At 40.8% G+C, this 17096-nt stretch overlaps 1 protein-coding gene across 1 annotated transcript in view; it reads left to right on the top strand.

Annotated features, from left to right (window-relative positions):
- The window catches only part of TMEM132D (transmembrane protein 132D), a 925255-nt gene that overhangs the window by 888823 nt on the left and 19336 nt on the right, over nucleotides 1-17096 (top strand). The window contains exon 6 of the mRNA XM_036740754.1: nucleotides 16502-16707. Within this exon, the coding sequence (XP_036596649.1) occupies nucleotides 16502-16707 (206 nt within the window). The remainder of the gene's footprint in view (nucleotides 1-16501; nucleotides 16708-17096) is intronic.

The following is a 17096-nucleotide window of genomic DNA, read 5'->3' as shown; positions in this document are numbered from 1 at the left end:
TAGGGAGTCCTGCTAATTGGGGGAGACCTACAATTTGACCTTTAGAATTTTCATGTGCCTTCATTTAAGTTCACAAATTCTGAAATCTCGTTCCTTGATGGTAAAAGTTACCAGTGAAAGAAGGCCAAGAAGACTGGTTTCTTTATAGCTAGGGACCTAAAAATATTATAAAAACTTAAAAAATAAATATTTCATTAAAAGAGAGAAAGGGAAGGGGACAGAGAGAGTGAGAAGGTGAGGGAAGGAATATAAAGTGGCTATCTGATCCAGTTCCATACTTTTCCAGAAAGTGAAATATTTTACCTTCCTTCACTGTTTCTTTCCGTATTTCATTTCTTTCTCTCTTCTTCCTATTCCTCCCTTTCATTTATCCTTCCCTTCTTGCCTGTCTCCCATTCCTTCATTCCGCTCTCCCTCAGGTTCATCCCTCTTCCCTCTCTCCTTCCTTTCCTTTCAGTCCATCCTCCATACTTCCCTTTCTGCTTGCCTTTCTTTCCTTCCTTCCTTCTTTCTTCCCTCCCTACCTTCATTCTTTCTTTTCTTCTTTCCTTCCTTGTTTCCTTCTTTCCTCTCTTCCTTTCTTCCTTCCGTCTCTCCCTTCTTTCCTTCCTTCCCTCCCTCTCTTTATTTTTTCTTTCCTTCTCTCTTTCCTCTCTTCCTTTCTTCCTTCTGTCCCTCTCTTTATTCCTTCCTTCTTTCCTTCCTTTCTTCTTTGTTCCCTTCCTTCCTCCTTTCCTCCCTTCCTTCTCTCTTTTATCTCTCCCTCCTTTCTATAACTGTTCTTGATCCGAAATCACGCAGAACTCTTGGGGCTTCAGAGGAAAAAGAGATCAGAATCAGACCTAGTACAAAAAAAAATCTTACTAAATGGTTGTTAAAACTCATTGTTTCTGCACTGAAGCAGGATTGTAAGTTCAGTAAGGGCCCCCTAATATCACCACTCTAGGCCAGGCTTCTGATTGCCCCAACCACTTATGGCTGTTCGAAGAGGGGGTTGGTATTTAGCCTTGAGCCCTCACAGACAGTTCTGGGCTGCACACAGGCCAGTCTGGAAAAGTACGCAGCCAATATCCCCTCTGTTCAAGTGAGAGCACACAGCTCGGTGATTTTTACTCAAGCCCCAACCTCCTCAGCTTGAACTTTGAAATACAGCATCTGACTAAAAGTACAAAAGCTTTGGGGCTTCTTCTTTCTTCTGAGTGATTTTCAGATTAAAAACAGATACAGGGAAATAAGTGGAGCCTATTAAAATCCATACACACGTACTGTTCTGAACATTTCCGGGGAAGATTTTGAAATAAGCCATGGGGAGGATGTAACTGAAGGCAGGAGCCCTGAACCATGGAGGAGGTTCCTGGTCCTTTCCAGATGGAGAGGGAGTTGGGAGCTGTGACACAGGAGCAGTGATCTTAGAAAATAAAATGTCATCTCCCACAATGAATTTTCTAGAAAGAAAATAAAGAGGAAAAAAATCACTGCCTAAGGTTATTGTAACTGTCATGATTCTCCCAAACTGAGAAAGGGCAAAAAACAAGGCTGGGAAGAGAGATTGTGTGAGTAAATGAGAAAAGCAAATATATTTATTGACACCCAGGGATCTTTCTAGAAACTTGAATTCAGAGAGCTGGAGGAGAGGCCTGGGTTTGAGCTGCCCTCAAAGTATCAGCTAGTTGAATCTAGGCGGTTAACCTACCCTGTCAGCCCCAGTTTCTTCCTTGATGAAAGAGAGAGTATAACAATTCACAATCTACTTCGCAATGTTTGCTCTGTTAATCAGTCACCAAGCATTTATTAGGCATTTAGTCCCGGGCATCGTACTGGGTAAACAAAGGCAAAAATGAAATCCATCCATCCCTGCCATCAAAGAGCTTACAGTCTTAGCAGGAGAAGCAACATGTTCAAATACAGATGTGTGTATAAAGGTGGAGAGATGATAGATTAACAGGCAATTCAATTCAGTAAACATTTATTAAGGACCTACTATATGCTGGGCATTGTGCTAAGTGCTAGGGATACAAAAAGAGGCAAAAAATAGTCCCTGCCTTCAAGGAGCTTACATTGTAATGGGAAAGACAACATACAAACAAATATATAGGAAGCAAGCTATGTACAGGAAAATAGGAAATAATTAGCAGAAGGAAAACACTAAAATTAAGAGGGAAATTAAGACTTCCTGCGGAAGGTGGGATTTTAGTTGAGACATAAAGGAAGCCAGGGAGGTCAGTACGATGGGTTCTCTCTATGCCTAGAGTCATCCAGCTAGGTCTGGATGCCACATGTTGGGAAGGACCCTGGTAAGTTGGAGAACATGGAAAGGAGGTTGACTAGAATAGTGAGGAGAATAAAGGTCATATACCACGTGAGAATCGGGTGATATAACTGGAGCTTGTTTAAACTGGAGAAAAGAAGACGTGGAGGAATTTGAATTATGTGAAGGACTGTGAAGAAAAAAAGAAAGACTAGCTCTCTTGGCCACAGAGGAAAGAAGTAGGTGTGAGGAGTAGAAGTTTAGTGAGGGCATATTTAGACTCAAATAAGGAAAGACTTTCCCAGAATCAGGGCTTACCTAAAAGTGAAATGAGCTCCTCAAAAGGTAGTGTGTTTCCCTTCCACTGGGGCAGCTAGGGAGCCTAGTGATTCAAGGATTGGGTCTGGAGTCAGGAAGATCTGAGTTCAAATGCAGCCTCAGACATTTACTAGCTGTGTGACCCAGTGCAAGTAGCTTTATCCTCTGTCTGCCTCAGTTTCCCCAACTGTAAAATGGAAATAATAATAATAGAACCTAACCCATAGGGGTGGCACAAGGATCAAAGGAGTTGATAATTGTAAAACCCTTAGCACAGTGCATGGCACGTAGTAAGCACTATATAAATGTTATCTAATAGTAATAGTAGGGCAATTAGGTGGCAACTAGGTAGAGAGCTGGCCCTGGAGTCAGGAGGACCCAAGTTCAAATCTAGACTCAGACACTTACTAGCTGTGTGACCCTGGAGACAAATAACTCTGTTTGCCTCAGTTTCCTCACCTGTAAAGTAAGCTGGAGAATGACAAACAACTCCGGTATCTTTTTGAAGAAAATCCCAAATTGGGGTCACACAGAGTCAGACATTACTGATACAACACAACAACAGTAGTAGTAGTAATAGAGGTGGTGGCAGTGGTGATAATAGTAGTAGTGGTTGTTGTTGAACCAGTAGTATGAGTAGTAGTAATGCTATAGAGAGGATTCTTGGTCAAGTTCAGGGTGGACTGGATGGCCTCTCAGCTCCCTCCTAACTCTGAGAACCTGTGACACTGGTAAAGAAGACAAAGACAAAGAAGAAGATGAAGAAGAAGAAGAAGAAGGATTAAGAGAAGAAGAAGAAGAAGAAGAAGAAGAAGAAGAAGAAGAAGAAGAAGAAGAAGAAGAAGAAGAAGAAGAAGAAGAAGAAGAAGAAGAAGAAGAAGAAGAAGAAGAAGAAGAAGAAGAAGAAGAAGAATTTAATGAGTGCTTTTAAGGTCTGCAAAGAATGTCACACATTTATCTCATTTGATCCTCTCAACAGTGTGAGGTAAGTGTACAGTTGGAGAAACTAAGGCTCAGAATCATTAAGTGATTTGCTCAGGGTCACACAGCTGCTAAGTGTTTGAGCCAGCATTTGAATTCAGGTCTTCCTGACTTCAATCCCAGCTCACTTGAAGGATTCACTCCCTTTTAAGTGGCTTGATTTTGTACTTTCTTCTATCCAATTCCATAAACATTTATTTACTTGTCCAGAGTGAAGATGGATCCCAAATAATACAGCATATCACCTCAGAATGGGGCCAAGGGCTTCTTTTAAATAATGCCTTCTGCCAGGTAGGAGGCATGAAGAAAGAACAGAATTTCAAATTTGGCTGATCTGTCTTTTAAAAGGAGAAAGAAAAAGAAAATACCAGCAACATAAAGTGTACCACAAAATCTGGTGATATTTAAATAAGATTTAAATTCATTCTGCATTTAAACAGAAAAATGGGAAGTGGTATTAAATTCACATAAAGGCAGGATTATGCCGACCAGAGTCGGAAATATTAACTGTGCCCATGTAACGGAAGAAAGGATAGCAGGTAATGGGTTCAGAAGAGGGCTCTGAGTTTTAATGGATTGTTCCTCCAAACCATGGGCATTGTAAAGCAGTGGTTAATAAATTATTTGACATGTCCATTTACTCATATTTTAACTAAAAGTAATGAACAACCTTTGTCAGCTTACCTAGGGAGCCAGTGCTCCAAAACCAGCTCTCAGAGCTGGATTCCAAAGGAGTGGGTTACTTCATGATTACCCAGGAACTAGACAGCGATGAAGAAGGCAGTAAGGAACATGGGAATCAGAGATCTTCTTCTTTTGGCCCCTGGAGCTCCACATAATTTTCTTAGCACTTCTCTTTTTCCACTTTTTTTAAGCAATCAGGGTTAAGTGACCTGTCCAGGGTCACACAGCTAGGAAGTGTCTGAGGCCAGATTTTAACTCAGGTCTTCCTGACTCCAGGGCCAGTACTCTATCCACTGTGCCACCTAGCTGCCCAATATTCACTTTCTACAGTAGAATGTTAACTCCTTGAGGGCAGGGACTTTTTTACTTTTCCTTTTGTATCTCCAGAATTTAGCCCAGTGTCTGGCACAGTGTGAGGTCATAGATCTAGACTTAGATCTAGATATCAGAGGCTCTCTAGTCCAACTCTCCCAATTTAGAAGAGAAAAGTGAATTTCAGAAGTGATTTTCCAAAGGTCACATGGAGAATTTTATTCAATTCATAGTTATAGAGGATGGATAAAGAACTGGAAAGAAACTCAGAAGCCAAATAATCCTTTCATTTTACTGAGACTGAAGGAGGAGAAGTGACTGACCCAAGGTCACATGGAGAATAAGCATGGGGATGGGGGCATGGAGGCAAGGATTTGAACTCCAGTGCCACTTCTTCATAATAGCTATCATTTATATTTTCTTTAAGATTTGTAAATAACTTTACAAATATAATCTCATTTAATCTTCATGATGACAGGAGGTGGGGGCTATTATTATCCCCCAAAATTTTGAGAAAACTGAGGCAGATAGAAGTTAATAGACTTGCCCAAATTCAAACAGCCATTAAGTTTCCAAGACCAAATTTGTACTCAAGTCTCCCTCATTCCAGGTCCAGCATTTTTTTCCATTGTACCATCTAGATGTCACTAAAAAAATATTTGGGGATGTTGCCTAAGGTTTAACTGTATACCTAAAGTATGTGAGAAATAGGAGTGGCCCTGAATTTGGCATCAGGTGATCTTGGCTGGGAACCCAGCTGGGTCTCACATCTCCTAAGTGGGCACACCTAGGCAAATCCCTTTACTTTTCTGAATTCTTTTGTTTTTGTTGTTCAGTTGTGTTTGACTCTTCAGGACCCCATGGACACCATGGCCTTTCTATCCACCACTGTGTCCTGAAGTCTGTCCAAGCTTGCGTTTATTGTTTCCATGATGCTCTCCATCCATCTCATCCCCTGCTGTCCCCTTCCCCTTTTGCCTTCAGTCTTTCTCAACATCAAGGTCTTTTACAATGTTTCCCATCTTCTCATTATGTGGCTGAAGTATTTAAGATTCAGCTTCAATATTTGACCTTCCGATGAATGGCCTGAATTAATTTCTTTAAGTACTGACTGATTTGATCTCCTTGCTGTCCAAGGTAATCTCAAAAGTCTTCTCCAGCACCACAATTCAAAAGCATCAATTCTGTGGTGCTCAGCTATACATTGTCACTGGAAAAAACCATAGTTCTGACTATATAGACCTTTGTCAACAAGGTGACGTCTCTGCTTTTTAGTATGCTGTCCAGATCTGCCATAGCTTTCCCATCTATTCATCTGTAAATTGAGGATAATCATACACACTCCACCTAACAGGGCTATTGTAAAGAAAATATTTTGTAAACCTTAAAAGTGCCGTCAAGTTCCTGTATTGTGTCTTCTCTTAGTCATTAGGCTGTCAATTTCATGAAGTGGGGGACCATTTCTTAATCATCTTTGTATCCCCCACATAACCCAGCTGTGCCTTGTGGAGAGCGTAAAGGGCCTCACTGTAGGTCTACCATGTTCATACAGCTTTGGGCACAGGGTGATTCTCCCTGTTCCAGGAAGTCATGAGCGAACACTCAAATATCTCTGAAATAGGAGGTTCTGAAGAGCATGGGGTACCCAGATAAATGAACTACCATCTCTTGGGGGGGGGGGTAATGTGCACATGACATTTAATGTTTAATCTGCATTATTATTGACTTTTTCCATTCCTTTCTGAAGCCTAGATGATCAACAAAACTATGTCAAATCATGATTTGTAGCATTTGCCAATTTCTAAGGCATCAGTGCTCACAATGAACATTTAACAATAAGCTCTTACTAGCTGATTCTAGGATAACCCCTGCATTCTGGGAGAAGTGAAGGAGGAAGTAAGGGAAGGAAATAGCTTCTGACTGCTGAACTGGGGAGATTCCCTTTACATGTCACTGCCATGCATACACATTTTAGTCTTCCTTCCTTTCCTCTAGAGGCAATATGGGACAGTAAGAGGAATGTTTCACGTAACATAAGGAAACCTTATTTAGAATCCCCACTCTGTCATTTCCCATTGGTGTGACCTTTGGTAAACTAATTTCTCTGGACCTCAGTTTTCTCTGTAGTAAAAGGAGGGAGTTGAGCTAGCTGACCTCAAATGTCCACTCCAGCTCTAAATCTGGGTTTTTATGATACTGAAAAACCAGCCTTTGGAGCATTGATGTAGCCACTCGGTTGCAGGCATCAAGTGTTTTCCTCCTTTTGGGGTGATCTAAGACTTGTGAGTTAATATGGTCTCATTCCACATACCCTGGCTCCGTTGAGAAAGCATCCAGTCCCACCTCTATCACAATCAGTCACATGCTCGGTACCATCCCTAAAAAGTGGCCAACCAAGCCCTGATTGAAGAGTTGAGGAGTTAAGTACATCACTATCTTCACCTAATATTCTCTTAATGTAGCTTGAAATAACTGGCCTTTTGGGCCGCCATGGCTCACTGTCAACTAATGTTAAGGTTGCAGTCCACTTATACCCCCACATCTTTGCCAGATGAGATGCTATTACCATTACTGCTGTAACATAAACACGATTATGGGAATCGCCCGATCTCAAGCATGCCCACATTTGTAGTAAATCAAGCCATAGACAATGATTTCTGTAACTTAAAATTTAATCAGGCTGCTCTTGGTTCCATAATGTGCAGCTACTGCTTGGTGAGTCAGCACTGTAGGAGCTGATGAGAAAGAAGGATGAGCACTAGGCTGCATGAGGCGAACCAAAGTGTTTTCTTAAAAAATTAAGCTGTGAGGCTTTTGTAGAGGAGTAGAACAGATCTGCTTTGGGTAATATGAATGATTAACTCCTAAGGATTTCAACAGATCAGAAATGTGGTGCTGGGTCATGTCGTAAAGCTATGGGAGACTGCCAAGCACAGAATGAGGAGACGAGACCCCAACCCCAAGTCTCTCCCCCTCCCTCACATGTCTTCAAGGTCAGTGATGCACCTGGCCTCAATCAGGATAGATTCCATATATCTAATGCTTAGTGGCAACTGTCTTTGATATCAGTAAGAGCTGGGTTCAAATCCAACTGGTGACACTAGTTGGGCAATCTTGGGCAGGTGCCTCAGGAAACTCCCTAGACCATATCTAACGAGTGGAAGTTGGACTGCCATCTATGTTGGTGGAGTATTTCCTTTCCTGAGAGTTCGCCAAGCTGATGGGCTCATTTCCTTCACATATGTGGATTGTTGTTCAGTTGTTTCAGTCATGTCTGATTCTCCATGACCCCATTTGGGGTTTTCTTGACAGAAATACCAGAGTGGTCTGCCATTTTCTTCTCCAGCTAATTTTACACATGAGGAAAATGAGGCAAATAGGGTTAAGCAACTTGCCCAGGATCACACAGCTAGGAAGTATCTGAGGCCAGATTTGAACTCAGGAGAATGAGTCTTGCTGACTCCAGACCCAGCACTTTATCCACTATACCATATGTGTATATGTGTGTATGTATGTATATGTATATGTGCATCTATGTCTATGCATGTATATATGTATATGTACATGCGTATATATGCATATATGTGGGTGTGGATTACAGAGTGCTTTAAGATTTGCAGAAAGCTTATATTCATTGCCTGCTAGTGCTAACCCCCATGAAGTTACCTGTCAAGAGAAAGAAAGATATACATATATAATATATTTCATATATAATATCTATTTATATATTATATATGAAATATATAAATTATATATTTATATTATATACAATTACATATAATACCTATTTATATAGATAATATGTTTTACATATAAATTATATATTTATATATAAACTGTGTGTATATATCCATTATATATTATATATTTATTATATATACATATATATTTGTATGCAGGGGTATACAACTGGCTATGTTTATGTTTTACATAATGTTTAACAACTGGCTCTCCAAAAGCAAAAAAAAAAAATGCAAGCATGAGACACTTTTAAGTTTTATCCTCATCATTAACATTTTCTTCATCACTTCTTTAAGTCTATGCAATCAACAAAACAATAAATTAAGCTCTGATTTATAGCATTTTCCAGTTTCCAAGGTGTAAATACTCACATTAAAAATTTAGCAACCAGCTCTGAGGAGTAGAAGCTGTCTCTAGCACACCCATACTTTTAGGTGTACATGTTGCTTCCATCAATAGAATGTAAGCCCCTTGAAGGCAAAGATTATTCTGTTTTTGTCTTTGTATCCCTCCCCCACCCAGCAAAAAAATAGCACAGTATTGGTAGATACTAAATATCTGCCTGCCTGACTGATCCTCACAAAATTCCTTAGAGAGGTCCAATTATTACTAGGGTTAGGGACTGAACTTAGGGTTTCTTTGGTCTAGGGAACTCCCTGGTAAGACGATGCAGGCCAGCAGCTGCTCTGCAAATTATAGTCTTAAGAGAACTATCAGAGCACTGAGGAAGACAAATTCAAATCTCACCTGGGCAAGTCACTTAACTTCTGTTTGCCTCAGTTTCCTCATCTGTAAAATGGGCCTCCCAGGGTTTTTGTGAGGATCAAATGAGATATTTTACAGTGCTTTGCAAACTTTAAAGCACTTTCTAGAGCTATCACCTCATCATCATCACCACCACCATCATCATCATCATCATCATCATCATCATCATCATCATCGTCATCATCAGTGACTTGCCCAGAGCTACACAGTCAGTTTGTGTCAGAAGTAGGTCTTGAACCCAGGTCCCCTCTCCTTCATTCCTCTCTGTGCTCAATTCCTGATTCTCCAGACTTCTTTCTTCACAACAGCCTTCTCACCCTGGAAGATCCTTCCACCCCTGAAGCCCCTTCCCCTGATTAGTCAGTTCCTCTCAGGACTTCTGGAAATACCCAGGTCAGACATGTCCCCACTTTCATTCCTCTCCAGACTTTGCTCCTCACTCTCTGAACTCTTTTTTCCCCATCTGATATTTTCCCTTGCTCTCCCACCTACCCTTCCTTTATGTATTGTCTTCTCACTTTAGAAGGTAAGCTCCTTGAGGGCAGGCTGTCTTTCCTTTTGTTTATATTTTTAATCCCCTACTCTTAGCAGAAGGCCACTAGGTGGACACACCTTGTGCACAGTGTCTGGTCTGGAGTCAGGATGACTCTTCCTAAGTTCAAATTCAACCTCAGACTTATCTGTGTGACTCTGGGCAAGTCACTTAACCTTTTTTGCCTCAGTTTCTTCATCTGTAAAATGAGCTGGAGAAGGAAATGGGAAACCACTCCAGTATCTTTGCCAAATGGGATCATGGAAAGTGAGATATGACTGAAAAAGACAACAAATTCTAAGCACTGGGTGGAGGCATTGTACAAATGTTTGTTGACTTGTGATTGACTTCCTGGCTCCCAGGTGGACTCTACCCATTAAACCACACTACCTGTCACTACTATTATCCACATTTAACAAAGGAAGTAACCAAAGCTGTCAGGGGTTAAATAACTTATTTGTGGCCCAAGAGAGAGCCAGGGATGGGGCTTGAGTCCAGGAGCTAAGGTTCAAGGCTCATGTCCTAAAATACTAATAAATGCTTACATTTCTATGGAACTTTGAGGTTTTTCGAAGTGTTTTCCTCATGATGTTCTCATGGCAGAAAGAGATAAAATGATTTGGCCATGGTCAGGCAGCTAGGGACTTTCAGAGCAGGGATTCAGCCTCAGTACTTCTCAGTCTGATTCCATTTGTTCTTTCTGCTCCCCAAGTCTCTAAAGAAGTCTTTGTACAGTAGATGTATTCACTTCTGGTTACTCCTTTAAAAGCAACCCCTCAGTGCTCTTGGACTCAATTTGTATTGAATAAGCCATCCATTTGCCTTTATTGCTCTGCTAGAGGTCTTGGATGATAGGGGTGTGTGTGTGCATGCGTGCGTGCGTGCGTGCGTGTGTGTGTGTGTGTGTGTGTGTGTGTGTGCACGTGTGTGTGTTTATGGTCTTACTCTATTTCGGAAACATAACTAGGAATTTTTGCACTAGGGGCAGTCATTGTTGTTGCTGCTGCACAAATAGTCCTTCCCTCTGGAAGAGGACCATGACATCGGAATGGTGATGCCATAACATGCAAGTGAATTGGACTTAAGTGAGGCAGGGATGTGCAAAGTCACCAGCCTCTCTTTCCCCACTGGAACCATTTGGGTCCAGTGGCCAGATACAGATCAGGATGACTGGAGATGGCCCCCACCTGGGACAGAGTCAATTAATTGAGAATGGTGGGGAGTTGAGCAGGGCAAAACCATCATAGACCATGATCTTACAGCACATTCAGTCCATTTGGGAAAGGGGAGCAGTCTTTTGCTCCTGTGGGGAATTGTGGAAAGAAACAGATCCCCACATAAGGGCACAGGCAATATGCTCCCAGGTAAAAGTGAGTTCACCCCAGAAATCATGGACTAATGGAAGGAAGGTAGTGTCCAGACTGCAACAGGGAAGAAATGCCTGGTCCCTTGGGACATTTTTACCATAGGGCAAAGTCCAAGTTATATATATGTATATATGTATATATACACATACATACATACATACATACATATATAGGCAAATACTTTCCCTAACAAGTTCCACTTCTGATCTTTGTTTTTATATTGTTCATTTCTCTTATTACTTATCCCTCCTATCCCCTCTATTTTACTTTTACCCACTACCTTGTCCTCCTATTACTTAACCTACCCCCAAGGACCCTCCCTTATCCTCCCATTCCCATTCATCTAAACACCCTTCTATAGCTCCCTTTGACCTATTCCCTCACCTTCCCCTCCAAGGATCCCTCCCTTATCCTTCCATTCCCATTAATCTAAACACCCTTCTATACTCCCAGCCCCTTTTAACCTATGCTCTCCCCTCTAGAGATCCCTCCCTTATCCGCCATTGGTCAGATTCTTAAAGTAAGTGCCCAAGCTAGTCATGTCCTCATTCTCCTCAAGGCCCCACTCCTGACTCTCTGGACTTTTCCCATCAAGCTCCCATAGGGGTATCTTCTCTTTCCTCCCCACTCCCCACTTTTCAGTTTTCTTTTAAGTGTTGTTTTCCCTATGTAGAATGGAAGCTCCTTGAGGGCAGGGACTATGTTTCTTTCTTATTTTAGTCATGTCTCCAGAACTTAGCACAGTGTTTAGCACAGACTAAGTACCACCAAATAAGTGCTTGTTTACTTGACTTAGCCTCTATCAGCCTCAGTTTTCTCATCTGTAAAATAGGGATATAAATGTCAGCCAGGGTTGTTGTGAAGATAAAATGAATTAATATTTGTAAATACTTCACAAACCTTAAAGCACTATATTAATACTAACCATTTTAATTATTATTTACCTGCCCTAATTACCATCCTGCTCCAGTTAGACAGAAAGTGTCTTAAGGTAGGGACTATCCTTAACTTTCTCTAGTGTTCTTTTTCCCAAGTTATGCACAAGTTTAACTTTTAGGAACAACCATATGTTTCTACTTCACTTTCCCTTAATCACTGGGGAAGATTGGCCCCATTTCATTTGCTCTCATTACTAAATAACAAATCTGGATTAGCTGAGATAATATGTCTAATAATAGTCATATAACTTCTGGACCAGAGGGCTTAGATTTTGGCTCATGTCAAGGGTCTAACCAAAAGAAGTGGAGTAGAAAGAGAACTAATATAAAATATGAATTGGAAAGGAGACAGAAACTCATTTCCTTTCCACAAAAGAAATGCTGAGAGACATAAAAGACTCATAGCATTGAGAAGCTTTAAGCAATCAACCCTAAAACTCTTCTTATAATCTACTGGGAGGTTGAGTCATAAATACCAGGAAATGAAGCAATTTGTGGGACTACTGAACAGGCATCCCACATTTCACCTTGGCTTGGCACTGTTCTCCTCCCAGCAGCTCTCTTCTAGCAAACCTGGCTAGGGATTGAATTCATCTTCCTGGTGGTGGTCATTTTCTCCAAGAAATGCTAGAATAGTTGTCAGGATCTTCTCTCCATGCCACCATTCAACACTGACTTAAGGACCCAGAATCACCAAAACTCTTGAACTTGCAAGGAGACCTTCAAAACTGGACATAGCAAAGATCAGGAAACAGATCCCAAAATTGAGAATCAGGATGACTTAGCCTTTAGCTACCATGCACTCATGGCCACATGGCTGCCAGAGGAGCCAATAAGTTGAATTGCCTTTCTCTCACCCATCAAAAGAAGCAGCTTGACCCATAATCAGAAAGAATAGAAGAAAAGAGACCCAGAGGGAAGATACTCCTTTTTTAAATGCTACTGTATCATCAGTCCTTCCTGCTCAGTGGCCAATAAGAGGGTTATTTTGTCATCTCCAAGGCAGATGAGCACTTAGTTACACATGGCTGACAGGAGGCAGCCAAGCAAGAAATTTTTCTTTCTAAAAGCACCCAGGTTCCGAGCCAGCACACCTGGCCAGAATTAGAAAGAACAGCTTTACAACATGACCTTTCCAAACCCCAGTTAAAAATGCAAGGTGTTTTATAGTCTTTAAAGGGGTATCAAAATGCTATCCTCTTCATCACCATCATCTTTATCTTCATCATCACCATCATCAAAAAACCATCAAGTATGATAAATAATACTGGAGTTTTAAAATCACATCAAGCTAATTCTTTTATGCCTCTTCACCATTTTTATCCAATAATGGAATTTTCTTTCACCTTACCTAAGTAAATTGTTATGCACTCTTATTTGTTTAAAAGCAGTATTTTGTGATGACACTGGACTTAGAGCAAGAGATCTGGATTTGAAGCTCTCCTCTCTCACATGTTAGCATCATGGCTTTGGGCAAGTCACTTTCTCTCAATGCCTCAGTTTACTCAGTTATAAAATGGGGCAGAATAACTCCTATCCTGCCTATATCTCATAGCATACAGGCACATACATTTTGTAAACTCTCCAGGACTAACCATGACAGGAAGCAAGGCACTGTGACTAAAAATCTGGGGCCTCATTCCCAGAAACATAGACTCAAGTCCTTCCTGTTACTCACACTGGCTGTGTGACCTTAGGCAAATCACTTAACCTCTCATTGCTCTAGGCAACTCTATTAAGACTCCAAGGTGCAGATCTGCATTAGCAGAGAGAAGGTTTTGTTTTGTTTTGTTTTGTTTTACCCAGGCATTCCCTATGGCAGCGAAACAGAGACCTCCAGTCCCTTTCCTATCCTTAAGGCACAAAACAAAAAGTAAGAAATTTTCTGGTCTGGGTCCACACCCATGAAACTTTGAGGAGGAAGGATATAAAGAAATGAATTTACTGAAGCAGCCAGTTTCCCCAGACACTGGTTATTATCCAGTGGCTAGTCCAGATTCCATCTTGGCTGATTGGCTGGTTAGTTTGAAGGAGGTTTTTTGGGTAGACACAGCCTGAATTGGGAGGAAGAGAAAAAATTAAGCAAATTCAACTGAATATTTATTAAGTATTTGATCTATTCCAAGGGCAGCTAGGTGACCCAGGGAGCTCACAGCATGAAGTCAGGAAGACTTGAGTTCAAATTTAACCTCAGACACTTACTAGCTGTGTAACCCGAGTAAGTCACTTAACACTGTTCACCTCATTTTCCTCACCTCTCAAATGAACTGGAGAAGGAAACTGCAAACCATTATAGTCCAAGAAAACCCCAAAAGAGGTCACAGAGAGTCAAACCTAACTGAAAAAAATGACTAAACAACAAAAATGCTCCCAGGCACTGTGCTAGTTACTAAGGATTCAAAGGCAAAAATGAGACAATCTCTGCCCTCAAGGAGCTTATATTCTCTTAGAGATTTTCAAATGTGAAAGATACAAGTACATAAGAAAATCCAAAATACCTATGAAAAAATTTCAAGAGGACCTGAGGAAAGGGCCTCCTGTTATATTTTGTTGCTGGCACCTAAATAATGCTTCTGAATCTATAGCATGGAGAAATCTAGTTGTGCACTGACTTGGAGCCAACCCTCCTGAGCTTGTTTCATTAAGTTTTTTTCAATCAGGCTTAAGTACTTTTTCTTTTGGCAGATATTTTAAGACTACAAACATCTCAAACTGATAAATAGATCTGTGTCTGAAATATTATTATTATTTCTTTTTTTAAAATTATTGATTTTTTTCCTCTGTGTATTAAGCTCCAAAACATTGCCTCCTGTTTCTTTTTTTACTGGCGCTGCCTCAGCTCGAGAGAGCAGCCTTCCATGGAATTGCTTCCTGTAACATCTGAACCTAGTTATTTCTACCTGGTTTTTCTTCAAGCTCTCCTAAAGGATGAGTAGCAATTTTGCTCTTGGAAACGGCCAGGAGCAAAAGGTGGTGACACAGCCTCATACTTAGAGGTCCGAGGCCAGAGGGAGTAAGGAAAGACTCTTTTTTGACATCAGAAAATCAGAAATACACCATTATTCCAGTTAAAAGCCAGAGGGGCAACAGAGAAAGCACAGCGGCCCTCCTTGGCACTTGGCCTAACTAAATGCTTGTTCATGTGTGTATAACCTAAAAGAAAACAAAATGACACTAAAGCACTGTGGTACTTATGGAAAGTGTGATGGATATCAAGTCAAGGGACCTGATTTCAAATCCCTTCTTTGCCATTTTCTACCTTGTCGCTTTAAGTAATTAACCTTACTTTTTTGCCTCAGTTTGCTCAACTGTGAAATGGGGATAATAAGAGCATCTACCTTATAGGGTTATTGTAAGGCTAAAATGAGATGATATTTGTAGTGTTTAACATAGTGCCTAACACATAGTAGGTGCTATATAAATGTTAACTATTGATGATGATGATGATGATGATGATGAAGCTTATGATGATGATGGAAGGATGGATGGATGGATGGGGAGAGAGAGAGAGAATGAGTTTGGTGAAGGAATCCTGAAGGAGATATCTCAGTAGAATGTAAGCTCCTTGAGGGTGGAGACTGATTTTTATTTTAGTTTTATATCCTCTACACCCAGCACACTGAGGGATGGGCAATGGTGTGTCAATAATTATATCTCCAAATAAAAGTATGCATTACACACTTTTAAGTTAAATCTGCATTATTGATATTTTTCCATCACTTTCTTGAATCCACAAATCAATGAAACCATAAACCAAGCCACGATTTATAGGATTTGCTGATTTCCAAGGTATAAAAGCTTACACTGTGAATTTAACAATCAGCTCCTCATGAGTTAGCTCCAAACAAACCACTGGGGACGGAGTCACAAAGAGTAGTTGATTTTAACCTGTGATTTTATCAGTGTCAGAAGTTCCTAGTATGGAAATTTTCTTCATCGTTTCATTTATAACTTATAGATTGAGAAAGATTCCTGGGGCAATAAGAGATTAGATGATTTGCCAATGGTCACACAGCTGGAATAGGTCAGAGGTAAGATTTGAACCCAGGTCTTTCTGGTTCCACAGTTGGCCCCCTATTAACTATGCTACTTTGTTTCTCACTTTGTACATAGTAGGTACTTATAAGCTTTCATTGAACCGTATATACCTTCCCCCTCAAATAACATATTGATTTTGTATAAAATGTGTGTGTGTATGTGTGTGTGTGTATATGTCCATATACATGTGTCTGCTGATAGAATGTAGTAAGCTCCCTGAGGACAGGTACTGTTTCATTCCTGTCTTTGAATTCTTGGGTCCTAGCACAGCATTCTACATTTAGTAGGCTATTCACAAATGTCTGTTGAATTTTTTTCAATTAAGTTACACTTTAACATACAATATTAGCCACAAACCTTATACGTCCTTCTGTTTCCTCTCCCTTTTCTTCCTCCCATTCCCCTGGGAAATGGATCCATTAATAAATAAGCATTTATGAAGCACCTACTATGTGTGAGGCAATGTGCCAGGTGATGAAGACACAAATGTAAAAATAGAATGGCTCTGCCTTCAAAGGGCTTACATTCTATATTTCCATGAGGTCTCATTCTTTTCTTTCTCTTCCCTTTGTTTCAGGTGTCTGACAGATGTGACTACGTCTTTGTCAATGGAAAGGAAATGAAAGGCAAAGTGAATGTTGTGGTGAAGTTCACCTACCAGCACCTGAGCAGCCCCTTGGAGATGACTGTGTGGGTGCCCCGGCTCCCACTCCAGATTGAGGTCTCTGACACGGAACTCAACCAGATCAAGGGATGGAGGGTCCCCATTGTCTCAAATAAGAGGTAGGTTTTATCGGACTGTACCCCCTATACGCACACACACACACACACACACACATCCCCTGATACGGTATAGTGGAGACAGTGTTGATGTTGGACTCAGAGGCTCCGGATTCAAATTTCAACCACTTACTGCTCCTTACAGATAGGAAGCATGACATAGTGGAGAGAGTCCTAGATTTAAAGTTAAGAAGAACTGGGTTTGAATGCTGCCTCAGGTACTTAGCTACCTGTGTGGCCATAGGACAAGTGATGAGACAACCTCTCTGAACCTCAGCATCATCTTCAAAATGGGAATAATAATACCTGTATTTGGAGGCTTTATTGAGACAGTTTTAAGGGGTTTTGTGAACTTTAAAGCTCCATCTGAATGTCAGTTATCATGATCACCA

Source organism: Trichosurus vulpecula, chromosome 1 (genome assembly GCF_011100635.1).
Source record: "Trichosurus vulpecula isolate mTriVul1 chromosome 1, mTriVul1.pri, whole genome shotgun sequence".
NCBI classification, from domain to species: Eukaryota; Metazoa; Chordata; class Mammalia; order Diprotodontia; family Phalangeridae; genus Trichosurus; species Trichosurus vulpecula.
The sequence above is the reverse complement of the archived record's forward strand: the minus strand, read 5'-3'. Positions and strand labels throughout refer to the sequence as shown.